The sequence below is a fragment of the Myxocyprinus asiaticus genome, chromosome 9 (genome assembly GCF_019703515.2).
Source record: "Myxocyprinus asiaticus isolate MX2 ecotype Aquarium Trade chromosome 9, UBuf_Myxa_2, whole genome shotgun sequence".
Taxonomy (NCBI): Eukaryota; Metazoa; Chordata; class Actinopteri; order Cypriniformes; family Catostomidae; genus Myxocyprinus; species Myxocyprinus asiaticus.
In genome coordinates, this window is record NC_059352.1 from 47,777,252 (window position 1) to 47,792,185 (window position 14,934).

General features: G+C 38.3%; 1 protein-coding gene and 1 long non-coding RNA gene across 3 annotated transcripts in view; one reads left to right on the forward strand and one right to left on the reverse strand.

Moving 5' to 3' along the window:
* The first annotated feature begins 625 nt into the window (after positions 1–625).
* LOC127446081 (uncharacterized) lies at positions 626–5,721 on the forward strand. Its single transcript, XR_007898143.1, has 2 exons — positions 626–679; positions 1,539–5,721. It is a non-coding gene; the product is annotated as an uncharacterized LOC127446081 (long non-coding RNA).
* A 3,522-nt stretch (positions 5,722–9,243) lies between these two features.
* The window catches only part of LOC127446080 (RNA-binding protein 26-like), a 29,969-nt gene continuing 24,278 nt past the window's right edge, over positions 9,244–14,934 (reverse strand). For both annotated transcript variants that reach the window (XM_051706729.1, XM_051706728.1), the window contains exons 19-22: positions 14,699–14,902; positions 14,520–14,606; positions 13,068–13,181; positions 9,244–10,022 (exon numbers count right to left, since the gene is read on the reverse strand). In XM_051706729.1, the coding sequence (XP_051562689.1) occupies positions 9,933–10,022; positions 13,068–13,181; positions 14,520–14,606; positions 14,699–14,902 (495 nt within the window). In that variant the 3' untranslated portion in view covers positions 9,244–9,932. The remainder of the gene's footprint in view (positions 10,023–13,067; positions 13,182–14,519; positions 14,607–14,698; positions 14,903–14,934) is intronic.

Genomic DNA, 14,934 nt, shown 5'->3' on the forward strand with positions numbered 1-14,934 from the left:
GACCCATAATTAAATTGACATCTTTTAACCTTCGTTACAGCCTGTCACCTCACATCTGTGCAAATCAGACTGTCAATACATCATTGGGTTTTCATTAACTGCACAACACATATGCCACCAATGCTTAACACATCTTAGTATTTAGCACACATATATATAAATAAAATCAACAAGGTTAATAATCATCACACGTGTGTATATATGTGGTTATAAAGCAACTGAAATTCTTTGTTTGTGAAAATATTATCAAATGGTTAGATAACACGAATCAGCTCAAGGTTTTAATTTATTTCTTGGTAACACTATTTTAAAGTGTCCTTGTTACAGATATTACATATATCGACTATAGTAATAACAGTAAATTACGCTTAATTAAAAGCAACTAACCCTAAACCAAACCCTTATCCTAACCCTATAGTAAGTACTGTACATGCTGTTAATTAGTAATAATCAGTACTTGTAACAAGGACACTGTAAAATAAAGTGTAACCCTTTTTATAGTTTATAATAGGCATACAACTTTGTTACTATATGCTAATTACAATGTAATACAGTATGATGACAATGAATAGCATCACCGAACATAACATATTGACAAAAAGTATTGCATTTCTTAAGTGACTCAAAAAACATTCTGGCTAACATTCAAGCAAACATGTATATCAAAACAATCAACAAGGTTAATAATCACTCGTGAACATGGTTATAAAGCAACCGAAATTCTGTGTATGTGAAATAATTTCCAATGGTTGGACAACAATCAGCACAAGGTTTTATTTAATTTCTTTATTGTTTATGAGGAGCTTATGAATATTTTACTATATCTTAATTACAATGTAATAAAACACAATGAATAGCATCACAGAACTTTACGGATGGATGAAAAGCAGTGCATTTTTTTAAGTGACTTACAAAGAAATTCTGGCTAAAATTCAAGCAAACATGTATATCAAAACAATCGACAAGGTTAATAATCACACATGTGCATGAACATGGTTATAGAGCAACTGAAATTCTGTGTTTGTGAAAATATCAAATGGTTGGACAACAAGAATAAGCTCAAGGTTTAAATTAATTTCTTTACAGTTTATGACCAACGTATAACTATGTTACTATATGTTCATTACAATGTCAAAGTATAAAGACAATGAATTGCATCACCGAACATTACACATTGACAAAGCATTGCATTTGTTTACGTCACTCACAAAAACATTCTTGCAAATATTTAAGCAAACATATATAGCAAAACAATCAACAAGGTTAATAATCACACATTTGCATATTCATGTTTAGAGCAACTGAAATTCTGTTAGTGAAAATAATATCAAATTGTTAGACAACACATCAGCTCAAGTTTTGATTTCATTTCTTTAGTTAATGAGGAGCTTATAACTATGTTACTATAAGCTAATTACAATGTAATAAAACAATGACAGTGAATAACATCACCAAACATTACAGATGGATGAAAAACATTGCATTTGTTTAAGTGACTTACAAAGAAATTCTGGCTAACATTCAAAACAATCAACAAGTTTAATAATCACACATGTGCATGAACATGGTTATAGAACTGAAATTGTGTTTGTGAAAATATTATCAAATGGTTAGACAACACAAATCAGCTCAAGGTTTTATTTAATTTCTTTGTTTATGGGGTGCTTATAAAGGTTACTATGTCTTAATTACAATGTAATAAAATGTAATGGCAATGAATAGCATCCCCGAACATTATGCATTGACAAAACAAATCACTGGATTTGTTTAAGTGACTCACAAAAACATTCGGGCTAACGTTTAAGCAAACATGTTTCTCAAAATGATCATCAAGGTTAATCACACCTGTGAATTGCAACTGAAATTCTGTTAACTTAACATTTTTCAGTAGCATGACAGAAGTGCAGCTGTTTTCAAAATAGTGTAGCTTTACAGTAACAACCTACAATTTCCATTGAGTAGTGCTGTAGTGTCTCAAAACACTAAATTAATTGTCACACTGTATTGTGAACGCAGCATTGGAGCAATTGAACGGAACAAAAGTGAAGCGAGTAATCAAAAACACTCACCTAAACCTTCCTCTCTCATGTAGTGCTGCGACATCCAAATCACTGAAGTAAATTGTCTCTTTTGGCCAGTTTATGTACTGTAAATAAACCAGTTAAAATAATTCCCTTATATTTAGCATTTGAAACGATTAATTTTAGTGAGTCAGTTCTTTCGGATGGTTCATGTATACGAACTAATTCACATAAATGATTTACTTATTAACTTGAGCCCTGTGTAGCCTTAAAAGGAACTTTGCCTTCTTTTTTTAAGCAAAATATTTATTTGCTGCTGTTTATCACTTTAGTCTTATTCAGTTATATAAATTAGGGTGTTTTCTAGTTTTTTTTTTAAGTGTATATTAATTATATATCTGAAAATATATATATTTTTTAAATAGCTTAAATGTAGTTAGCAACTTTTTGTTAGTAGCTTGTAGTGTAGCTAACTACTTTATTACAATAGTAAGTAGCTTGACAGTAGTTTGACTACTTGAAATTATGAGTAGCTTGTGGTTTGGGAAGCTTGAGTTTCAAAGTAGCTTCCCCAACACTGCTATTAGTTACAATATAATAAAATACAATGGCAATTCATAAAATTTTTGATCATTGTGGAATTCTATCTAACATTCAATCAAATTACATCATGTATTACACGCTCCATAAAAGCCAGAGAAAAATAATGTGATTAATATATTTGCAGCACACTGCCATCCAGTGATCAGTAACAGAACTATAAAAGGCACACAATTAAAACTGAAAAGACAAAAGAAAAGAGAAGTAGTAGAGGAATGTTAAGCATTCAATAAATGTATGTTTTTATACGTCCTTGTGCAAATTCTATATTTCCATTTTTCTCTGGATGTACTACACAAATATGATAATAGTATGTCAATAGCCTTTAATTCATCAGCAATAAGCAGAATGACATAAAAATAGTCTTTACATATCTGTGTACATTTATGCACACAGGAACCTTTTGGAAGCTCCTGCTCATGTGTTTCACACTGACTTCATTTGAGTATTTTTAACTTAATAAGTGATGGCTAGATCTGCCCGCAGTCTTGAGTCCTGTGGCACTGAGATTCATGCACCCCTGACACCAGTATGTGGGATGGTCCATCGCCCCCGGCAACACAGGGACTATTCCCAAAAGCCTGTCTGATTTATGGAGCTAATTTTGCCGTGTTGTTGGGGAATCTGGGATTTGTGGTTCAGCTGAGGGCAGTTGTCTGCATGACAAGGCCAGTGTAGAGTTCAAACCCACAGAGCTTTTGTCAGCACCTTTACCAGAGCACCAGAGTGAGACGGATAGAGCAACTCTTGACAGGTCGCACACGACGGGAAAAAGATGACGAGCAAGCTCAAATCACAACTACAGTAATCTGTTATTACAAACACTATTAAAATCACTTATACATCTTATACTTTTTTTTTTTTTGCTGCATTTAATTAAACTCAAACTGCTTAATGGGAATTTGAAATTTTTGTCAAAGATTCATTCAGCCTTAGGTATACAGTGCATTTTTGGTTTTGATGAAATTTAGTATTTAGCACAACAGTCGGGTTCCGGAAGTAAAATATCCCATTCATGCTTTCCATAGGGGATTGATTATAACAATAACGAATAAACTTGTGCTGTCAGTCGATTAAAATATTTAATCGCGATGAATCACATGATTTTTCACAGTTAATCATGATTAATTGCAGATTTTGAAAGTGCTGAAATTTGACTTTATATACACTTCTTTTCCTGTCAAAATGTGTTTAGAACTTCTTAGGAAAGAAAACAAAATGTAACAATGTTTATTAACATTTTCCAAATAAAGCATTTCACAGTATTAAGATAGAAATGCACTAAAAAAAAAAGCACTAATTCAAGTAACATTAACCATTTAAGTGGAAGGTTGACTAATTAAAAGAACTAGTCCACATAGGTTGCGTATTCATTGCAATGCGCATTAAATCTCTTAAACCTTCATCCTCCACATTTAAGGACTTTTAATTAATCTGCCAGCAGGCTGTGGCTATCCACTTGGCTACAGCAATAGTGAAGCTGCATCAACGCACCACTCAACGCCAGTGTCAAATGCTGGCTTTGAAGTTTGATCATTACATGGAAGGCGGTGCAAAGAACAGTCGAGTTCAGAAATGCTTAATACTTTTACTGCTTCTGCCATATGCATGTATAGCAGAAATAGTAAGAGTAGTATGTTAGTATGCCATTCCAAAAACGGCCAACGTCTTGTTCTGCTTTTAGCGCTGGCGCTGCCCACGTAATGATACTACATCCGAATTGTCCTGCAATCATTAGCTGATGCTCGGAAAGATCAGCGGCAACTGTGTAAAAATTTAACTTGTTAGAACCTTAAGCTGCGCATCGACAGACATTCCAGGGGAGAACTCCAACCAGCTAGCTGGCCGCAGCAGGCCCTCATCAGTGTTATGTATCGTGTGTTCGGCTTTTAGGTGATAGTTAAGACTTGAAGTGCTTCTGTGGTAATTATATTACACCTTACAAAGGACACAAAGTACTTGGGGGTTTTTTTTGTACGAGGTCCATTCTCTATCACTTGATCATTGACACGGAATGAAGTGTTTGTGATGTGTTTCGGACTCACACAGAGCTGAATAAAATGCCAGAATCTAATGTCAAATTTTTTTAATGCGTTAGTTTTCAAACAAATCTACACATTAAACATATTAAATTATCACATGCGTTAAGGCGTTAATTGTGACAGCACTAATATGAACCTTTAAAACCTGCCGTGAGCTCAGAGGTTGTTAATCGATATATATGCTTCTATTGTAATCATCAGTCTGCGTTATTTCCACTCACATTTTAAAAATTGCATTAAATAGGGGAATGCCTAGTGAAGAACTACACTTCCCATGATCCAGCACAGAAAGATGGACCAATCAGAGAATCACACAAAAACAAAATGAACCAAAAGAGCTCTGCAGCCTCTGCCAGTAATTGAGTCGGTCTGCCTATGTTAGTAAACCACTTACATATTTTGATATATCTGGATATTTTTAAATATACTTAAAATATATTGATTCTATACTTATAGTCAACAACTTTAAATCAATAATTTTTTTATATTTTCACACTGAAAATATCTCAGTTGCCTCCGCGTCTGAGACAGTCAATCCGTGCTTCTTATCACGTGGCTTGTTGAGCATGTTACCGCGAAGACAGCGCATGTGGAGGCTTCACGCCATTCTCACCACGCATCCCACCGAGAGCGAGAACCACATTATAGCGATCACGAGGAAGTTACCCCATGTGACTCTACCCTCCCTAGCAACTGGGCCAATTTGTTTGCTTAGGAGACCTGGCTGGAGTCACTCAGCATGCCCTGGATTTGAACTCGCGACTCCAGGGGTGGTAGTCAGCATCTTTACTCACTGAGCTACCCAGGCCCCCCATAAGAGTTCATTCCTTAATTTAAGACGTCAAGTACACATTCCATTTGTCCAAATTTGAAATACTTTTTTATTTGCTTAAAAACAAAGTTTGTAATGTTGTGATTCACCTTAGAGCTGGTTGGTTTGGGTCATGGCTCTTTTATGAATTATTTGATGAAATCCCTATAGAAAAAACGAATGGGAAAAACCCTGAAAAAGTGGGTGTGCACTGGATTAGGTCCTTTTCTGAATCAATTAACTAAAATTAACTTTCTTTTGCTTGATTTGTGTTTCTGTTTTCTATATTGAGTGGTATAAAACCCAGTTCACGGAAACCAATTCTTCCCTTTTCTCAGATATCCAAAATAGAAAAAATGCAGCCCTATCAGATATTTCTCCTCGGGCCTGTATTATGATGTAGAGTTGGAGATTTAGTCTCATACTGAGCTCGGTGCGTCTGGCTGAGGGGGTTTTGTTTTTTAAAGGATGTCGGAGATAAACACTAAATTAATCATGTTTTGGCTGAACTTGCCGGGGACTGAAATTTACTTATAGAAGCCCGTGATCACATAAAATATTAAAGAGTTTTTCTCTGCACTGGCAGGAGGGTATGAGAGGTTGGGCAGGGGGAAGCCACCGTCACCCCTCACATACCATTAACACAGAGAAACAACCAACAGACAAGAACTTTTGCAGCTTTTTTTACTGAAACAAATATGAATAAATGACACTTAAATTATTTCATGAGAACTGAATTTGGGTTATATGTAGATTGATATTTCTAGGCCACATAATGATTTAGCATACATTAAATTAGCAGCAATGACTCAAATCAGGAAGATACAGAGAATATCATTATAAGACTGTCTTGATGCTAATTTCACACCTTTTAAACTGAATTCAATAATTTATAGGAATACTTCCTGGAACACAAAAGGAGAAATTGATGATGTATGTGCTGCACTCACATTACTTGTGCTTTATATTCCAAGACTTTTGAAACCATATGATAGCTTTGTGTGAGGAACAGACCACATTTTCAATTATTTTTCACTGATAATATAATATATTCATCACATTGTTTTTCTCTTGCTTTGATAGAATGTGCAATACATGGAATTTGCTTGAATTTTAGCCAAATGTTTTCTGCAAGCCGCTTAAACAAATGCAAAACTTTTTTTCATTTTGTAACTTTCAGTGATACTTTTAATTTTGTTGTCATTTATTACTTTGTAATAAGCAAAGCTATAAGCAAACTTATACGCTCTTCATAAATAAACTACAGTAGAAAGAAAAAGTATGTGAACCCTTTGGAATGAGCTGATTTTCTGAATTAATTGGTCATAACTTTGATCTAATTTTCATCAAAGTCAGAAACAATTATACTCTTTCCTGGTGTTCGGATAATACGTAGTGCTGCGTGTTCTTCCCAAACAATTCAACCTTAGCTTCATCAGTCCACAAAACATTTTTCGAGTAGTGTTGTGAAGTGTCAAGGTGGTCTTTGGCAAACTTCATGCATGCAGCAATGATTTTGTTGGAAAGCAGCAGCTACCTACGTGGTGTCCTGCCATGGACACATGCCTGTTTAATGTTTTCTGTATAGTAGACTCATGAACAGAGATGTTAACCAGTTCCAGTGCTTCCTTCAAGTTTTTAGCTGTCACTCTAAGGTTCTTTTTTTACCTCATTGAGCATTCTGCAGTGTGCCCTTTGAGTCATCTTGGCTGGATGGCCACTTCTAGGGAGAGTAGCCACAGTACTAAATCGTCACCATTTATAGACAATTTGTCTAACTGTGGACAGATTAATATCTAAGCTCTTCAAGATAACTCTGTAACCCTTTACAGCTTCATGCAAAGCAAAAATTCTGAGATCTCTTTTTTTTGTGAGGCATGGTCCACGTTAGCAGATGCTTCTTGTGAACAGCACACTCAAAATGTTTGTCAAAGTAGCTCTAACCCACTCCTCCAAACTTGTTTCATTAATTGAATGCCAGATTTGCCAACTCCTGATTCTAATTAGCTTTTGTTGACATCATTAGCCTAGGGGTTCACATACTTTTTCCAACCTACACTACATCTACATGAACAATACAATAATTTGTGTGTTAATAGTTAAAACAAATTTTGTTCATTATTGTAAGGTCAAACCAGATTTTAAGACAAATTTATACATAAATGCAGGTAATTCCAAAAGGTTCACACACTTTTTCTTGCCACTGTAATGTTTGCAATGACATGAGGGTGAGCAAAAACTGACAGTATTTTAAGTTTTGGCTAAATTATTCCTATAAAATATTCTTGATTCTAATTTCTCAGTCACACATCATTTACTTCACTTGTTAAAAAAAATAAACCCATTTATCTTACTGACACAAATTACAGATTAAAGAGTCTTTACAAATGACAGGGCCAGTGTAAACGCATTAGCTGAAGCTCTCCGACACACTCTAAACTCGTTAGCCAATGTTTCCTGCCATAAATGCATTACACGGCTTATTCAGCAGGAAACATGTTTGACTCATGTAAGCGCTGCTCACAGTGATTTTAGGCTTAACAAATACATCACTTCATTACAGAGCAGTTGGGCTGTGGGGGTCCACGACGCGGTAGCCCTCAGATTAAATAGGCCTATTTAAGAACCACAATTTACATCTCACAAAAAGTGTCCTGATTTCTAGCCGATTTCCATAGTGACGACCAACACTCTAACTGACCCAACAAAGCTTATTAAAATGTTATATGACACTGGGATAGAGGTCCAAGGTCAATTTTAACTAGGGAGGAATGGGGCTTGCATACACACACACACACTTTAGGACTGTATGTAAGTGTACACAAGAGAGATTGGGTCCCAGTCGTGGAAGTGGGGGGGTTTGGGACAGTAGTACATGAGGCATGAGGCCGTGTAGGAGGGGGTGAGGGTGGGGAGTGTATCAATTTAAGGGCCCCTTGCTGGGCCGGGCAAAGTTTATATGGTGGGGTAAAGCTGAGCTTCATGACACACTACAAGAACAAATCGAATTTCTCACAATTAGCTGAGTTTCTATGACAGGCACCAAGGTGGGAGAGCCACATCACCGACTGCTATGGCTCTGATTGGGTAATTCGTTCTCCACTATGCAAATGTGATGCTCCAGGTTTGTGGGGGGCCGGATGCAGGGAGCCTGGATGGCGTGCGAGGGCATCATGGGTCAACAAATATTGTAAAAACTGGCTTCAGTGTCCTGTAGGAAATAAAAGTGTACATTTTTTTTTTTTTTAGAAGTTGACAATTAAATGTATGAGACCATCAAGTATGTAATCGTAGGATGCATTTACCGATTTGCAACATGGCGGCAAGCAAAAAATGTTTGGGAAATGTTGATCTGATGTAGTTCAAGTTTAATCCTTAAAATTGTATTGCCATTGCATTGTCCCTGTCAGCACGACCTGTAATAGGCAAAATGCACAGAATATATTTAAAAATACATTTTTTATTTTTAATAAAATTAGTCAACTAAAAAACAAAACTGACAATTCATACTGATTATTCAACTAAAACAAACAAAAATTCCAGATGTAAATAAAAAAAATTATAATCCAGATATAAAGAAAAAGAGCATGTAAATATAGAATTTAGGTATAAACAATAATTCAATTATCCTGAAATTTAAATCCTGACCTTAATCATAAAAAAAATAAACACTTTTGCTTACCTTTGTTTTTGCTGCTTGTGCTACATACTAACCTGCTGGCATGATGGTACACAAATAATTTTTGGAAATGTGCTCTTTTTGTGAGGATTGGGGGGGGTGGGGGTTTGAAATGGTCTTTATTCAGCTGTTCAGATTTTTTTTCTCTCAATGCTGCTAATGAAGCAGAGATCTCAATTTTTTTTTCATTTTTTTTTTTTTCATCAGCTGATATTTTTTGTAGACCATTCCAATTCTTTATTTTTTTTTACATTTCAAAACGAAACCCAGCAGAGGAATCCAGAAGCAAAGAATTCTTACAACCATTAAAATTCATACATAAAATATGTACACAAAAGCAACTTCCTCCTCAGACTGATTATACCAAGGAATGCGTACAACATGTTGTCATAACAATGCTCTGCAGTTATCTTTAAATTTTTTTGTCTTAAACTAACATTTCCAGAATGGATGAAAAGAAATCTGGGCCAACATATTTGACCAATAAAAAAACAAGTGTAGCTGGCAAAAGTTAGTCCATGTTTTGACAATATAAAACAATTGATGAGTGAGAAAAACCAAATCATTCATGTTATTTTACATCTCAATCGTTCAAATTTACAGCCATTTGATGGGAGTTTTACTGCATTTACTGCTCAGGGTTTTCTAAGTAAAATAAAATAGGCAATGAAATGTAAATCAGATTGTTAAAAACGAAAATTTTCAAAACACAGAACTGCAGATCAGATGCTCTTGCTCGGGTTATGGGATGCAGTGCAACTGGAATGGAGATTAAGTCTTCATCTGCGCCATGAGCGCGACTCGTTATCATCTTCCTCCTCGTCATCGTCCTGCAGAAGAGAATCATCCACCAGCGAATCCTCTGCAAACTGCAGCCAATCAGAAAACAGAGACTCAGAAATGACGAAACACACAAAGATGAAACTTTTACAGATGATCAATAACAAATAGGACTGAGAGGTATTACTGTATATGTCATGTGACAATAGAAACGCATGTACATGAGATATGTATTTACATTATTGCACTATGGGGTAGTCCTGAGGCAGTTTAATTGTTCATGAGGAAAATGGCCTGAGGGTAAAAACTGTTCTTGTGCCTGGATATCCTGGCGCTCAGTGCTCTGTAGCGTTGGCCAGAAGGCAACAGTTCAAAGAGGGAGTGGGCAGGGTGTGTGGGGTCCAAAGTGATTCTACCTGCACGCTTCCTCACTCTGGAGACGTACAGGTCTTGGAGGGTGGGCACCAATAACCTCTCAGCAGTCCTGACAGTCCGTTGTAATTTCCTTCTGTCTGCTTTGGTGGCTGAACCAAACCAGACAGTTATAGATGTACAAAGGACAGACTCAATGACAGCCGAGTAGAACTGTGCCAGCAGCTCCTGTGGCAGGTTGAACTTCCTCAGCTGTCAAAGGAAGTACAACCTCTGCTGAGCCTTCTTTACAATGGAGTCTATGTGGGTGTCCCATTTCAGGGCCTGAGAGATGGTAAAGCCCAGGAACCTGAATGACTCCACTGCTGCCACAGTGCTGCCACAGTGCTGGTTGGGGGGGAGAGTGCCGGGGGATTTCTCCTGAAGTCCACTATCATCTCCACTGTTTTGAGCGTGTTCAGCTCAAGGTTGTTGTGACTGCACCAGAAAGCCAGCTGATCAACCTCCCGTCTGTATGCAGACTCGTAACTGTCACGGATGAGGCAGATGACCGTGGTGTCATCTGCAAACTTCAGGAGCTTGACAGTGGGGTCCTTTGCAATGTAGTCATTTGTGTACAGGGAGAAGAGCAGTAAAGAGAGCACGTATCCCTGCAGAGCACCAGTGCTAATAGTGAGGGTCCCGGATGTGAGTTTCCCCAGTCTCACTAGCTGCTGCCTATCTGTCAGAAAGCTTGTGATCCATTGACAGATTGGGGTGGGCATGGAGAGCTTGGTCAGTTTGGTTGAGAGAAGATCAGGCATGATGGTATTGAAGGCTGAACTGAAGTCCACAAAAAGGATCCTTGCACAAGTCCCAGGTCTGTCGAGGTGTTGCAAGATTTAATGCAGTCCCATATTGACAGCTTCATCCACAGACCGGTTTGCTCGGTAAGCAAACTGAAGGGGGTCCAGCAGGGGTCCAGTGATGTCTTTCAGGTAGGCCAAAACCAGTCTCTCTAACGACTTCATGACCACAGACATGAGAGCAACAGGTCTGTTGTCATTAAGTCCTGTGATTTTGGGTTTTTTGGGGACCGGAATAATGGTGGAGCGTTTGAAGCAGCAGGGAACTTCACACTGCTCTAGTGATCTATTGAAGATGGGGGCCAGTTGGTCAGCGCAGACTTTCGGACAGGCAGGTGAAACACCGTCTGGGCCTGAAGCTTTCCTAGTATTTTGCTTCCGAAAGACCCGGCACACATCCTCCTCAGAGATCATAAGTGCAGACTGAGCAGCAGGAGGGGGGTTCCAGGAGGTGTTGGTGCGTGTGTGAAGTGAAGATCAGAGCGGGGGAGGGGTGTGATACTGGGCATTTCAAACCTGCAGTAAAAAAACATACAGTTCATCAGCCAATAGTTGACTCTCTACAGAGCGAGGGGGAGGTGTCTTGTACTTGATGATGCTTTTTAGCGGCCGTTTACACGACAACGTTTTCAACTAAAATCAGAAAACTTTTTATGCATTTTGGCTGTTCGTTTATATGACAACGGCGTTTTGGGGCCTGAAAACGCAAACTTTTGAAAACGGGTTTCAAAGTGCAAGTTTTTGAAAACGATGCCGTTATCGTCTCCATGTAAACATACAAAAACGCAAATTTGTGAAAACGATGACATCATGCGCACGCATATTACGTGTTCAGTCTATAGGCATGAACTTTGAGAACTTAGTCTTTACCTCCTGGCGAACAGACTAACATGAGATCACCAGCTGGAGTCCTTAAAAAGGTGGCGTGCTTTATAGTCTAGGGTAATTTGTAGAAATAAATCAACCTCATCGTTCGTCCAGACAAAATTGCTCGATGCTTTTGCCATCTTCATTGTTTGTATTCACCGCTCTGTGGAAGAAAGCTTATGAGCGCAGGTGCGTAGTGTTTCTTTACAAAGTGACATCGCCAACTACTGGCCTGGCATGCATAATACAGCGTTTTTAGTCATTTTCATGGATCCGTGTGAACAAGGATCGTTTTGACAACGCTGTCAACTGTACGCGAAACTTTTCAAAAACGCAAAGGAAAAACGTTTCAGTTTTTAGTACATTGTTGTTGTGTAAACGTACCCTTAGGCCTTTCCACACAGATGCAGGATCATTGGTTGAAAACTGGTTTTTCAGCTTTTCAGAGTAGCTTCTTTCAGCCATTCTGATTTCCTTAGTAAGTGTGTTCCTGGCCTGGTTGTACAATGTTTTATCCCCACTTCTGTAAACATCCTCTTTGGCATGACGAAGCTGTCTGAGTTTTCCTGTAAACCATGGTTTATCGTTATTGAATGATAAAAATGTCCTAGTAATGCATATATCCTCACAGAAACTGATATATGATGTCACAGTATCTGTGAGCTCCTCCAGGTCTGTGGTTGCAGCCTCAAAAACACTCAAATCAGTGCAATCAAAGAATGCTTGTAGTTCCAGCTCTGCTCCATCTCTTTACAGTCCTTACTACATGCTTAGTTGATTTTAGTTTTTGCTTGTAGGTCGGGAGAAGATGAACCAGACAGTGATCAGACAGTCCTAAAGCTGGACGTGGGACAGAGCGATATGCATCCTTTACAGTGGTGTAGCAGTGGTCCAATATATTTCTTTCTCTAGTGGGGCATGTGATGTGTTGTTTGTTTTTGGCATGTAATGCAAGATTTAATTAAGATATTAATATAATATAATAATATAAGACATAATTTAAACAGAGCAATCAGCACACATTTAAATGAACAGTGATGAAAGCTGTACCTCCTCATCCTCGGGTTCAGCCTCATCTGGGTCTGTACTGTTGAGGGAGAGCATGGGTTTGTGCCAGGCCAAACGTAGTTGCTGATTATTTAACCGGACACCATGGATTGCCGCCTGAGGAACAGAGTTGCTTTAGAGTCTATGTAACAGCATGGAAAGTGTGTTTATGACATGCCCTGCAGTGTGACATGCTATACTCCACCTAAAACAATTTTAAACAGCATCTTGCTAATTATTTAATAATTATAATTAGGGCTGTCAAACTATTAAAATATTTAATCGCGATTGATTGCACAATAAATTAATAAGTTAAGTTATAACTTAAGTTAATTGCAATATCTTTATAAACATGAGTGGACATACTATGCTTCATCCAGAGGTATTTTTCAGTCATCCACACAAAATCTACCCCTCCAACAGAGTTGAACAACAGAAAATTTACACAGCACAACTCAATTCAAATTAAGTGCATTATGACAGGACTTATTTGAGTTTTGACAGACATGCAAAGTCTGCATTGTCATTTACAATCGACAACTCTGTGCAAAATACATCAAAAACTCCTTTTAGACGTTGGTCACAATTGTAACTAGTGGGATTAAATATGACAGTGTAGATTACCTGCAGGGTTCCAGCAATGTCACCAACTTCTGCATTGGCTAGTGCACTATCAAACAGAGACATTGTGACAGAACCTTGGAGACAGCAGCAGGGTTTCCGTTAGCCGGTAATTAGTACCGCCGCTCCCTATACACATATTACGCAGTCTGCGTAGGGCACCAACTCCTTAGGGGGGCACCAGAAACTCCACCAGCTGCCTTAACTGACATGTTACACGTTATTCAAGGATCCGGTAGCAGTCGCGGAACACAGACGATCGCCTCGTGCTCACACTTTCACTTCGCACTCACACCGCGCCTCGCGCTCGCACCGTGTGCAAGGCTGGTGTTCAAATGGCAGCTGTCTTGCTGCTGCAATGAGGTTACAATGTTAGCAGCTTTATCTGTGCTTTGCAGGCATGTTCCACTTCTATGCTACATTGAATAAATGCTTGCCACAGGTCTCAGCATAATGTCTACCACCATCAATTTTCCCGATGGCAATGCATGTGACATTAGTGGCGTTTGCATGAATTGACTCGCTTCTCATGAACTACGGTTTATTCAAAGGGTCGTATTACACATTAACGGCGTTAAATAAATGTGGCTTTAAGAGAATTTTGCGGTAACTTCGACAGCACTAATTATTACGCATGCAGCTTTTAAGAGACTACATTTAATACTTTTACTTTTTTAGAAATAAATTAGTCATGAGATAGGAACATTTCAAATTAGCGAAAGCCAAAATGAGTAAAATTTTTGAGAAATGTAGGAAATTCTTAAAATTAACCTAAAATCTTGATAAAAAAAAATAAAATAAAACAGACAAATTAGTTGTAGAGTACATAAGTACCTGTTCTGCCTCTGCGCGACTTTTGTACGTAATGATGGCACTTAGACTAGAATCCTCAATCTGGCAATCTTCAATCTCTCCGAATTGCTGGAGGACAATGGGAGCATCAGTTATGACTTTAAGACATGCTCTCCACTAATTGTAAACAGTTTGTTTGTGTGCCTTTTAAAGTAACTCACTGCAAAGTGAGGCAGCAGGTCAACTCGATCGGCCTCACTGAAGCCGCTGATCTCTAAAGCTCTGGGTCGATGGTCCACCACAGCGTAAGCTGGAGCTCCTCTCCCGCGCCCCCGAGTGCCTCGACCCCGACTCCTCAGGGCCCCCCGACCCCTGGTGTGGGCCCCCCTCCCACAACCTGGAGTTAGGAGCCCCCTTTTGGCAGCCTGAAGGAAATTTAAGACTTAATACAACCTTG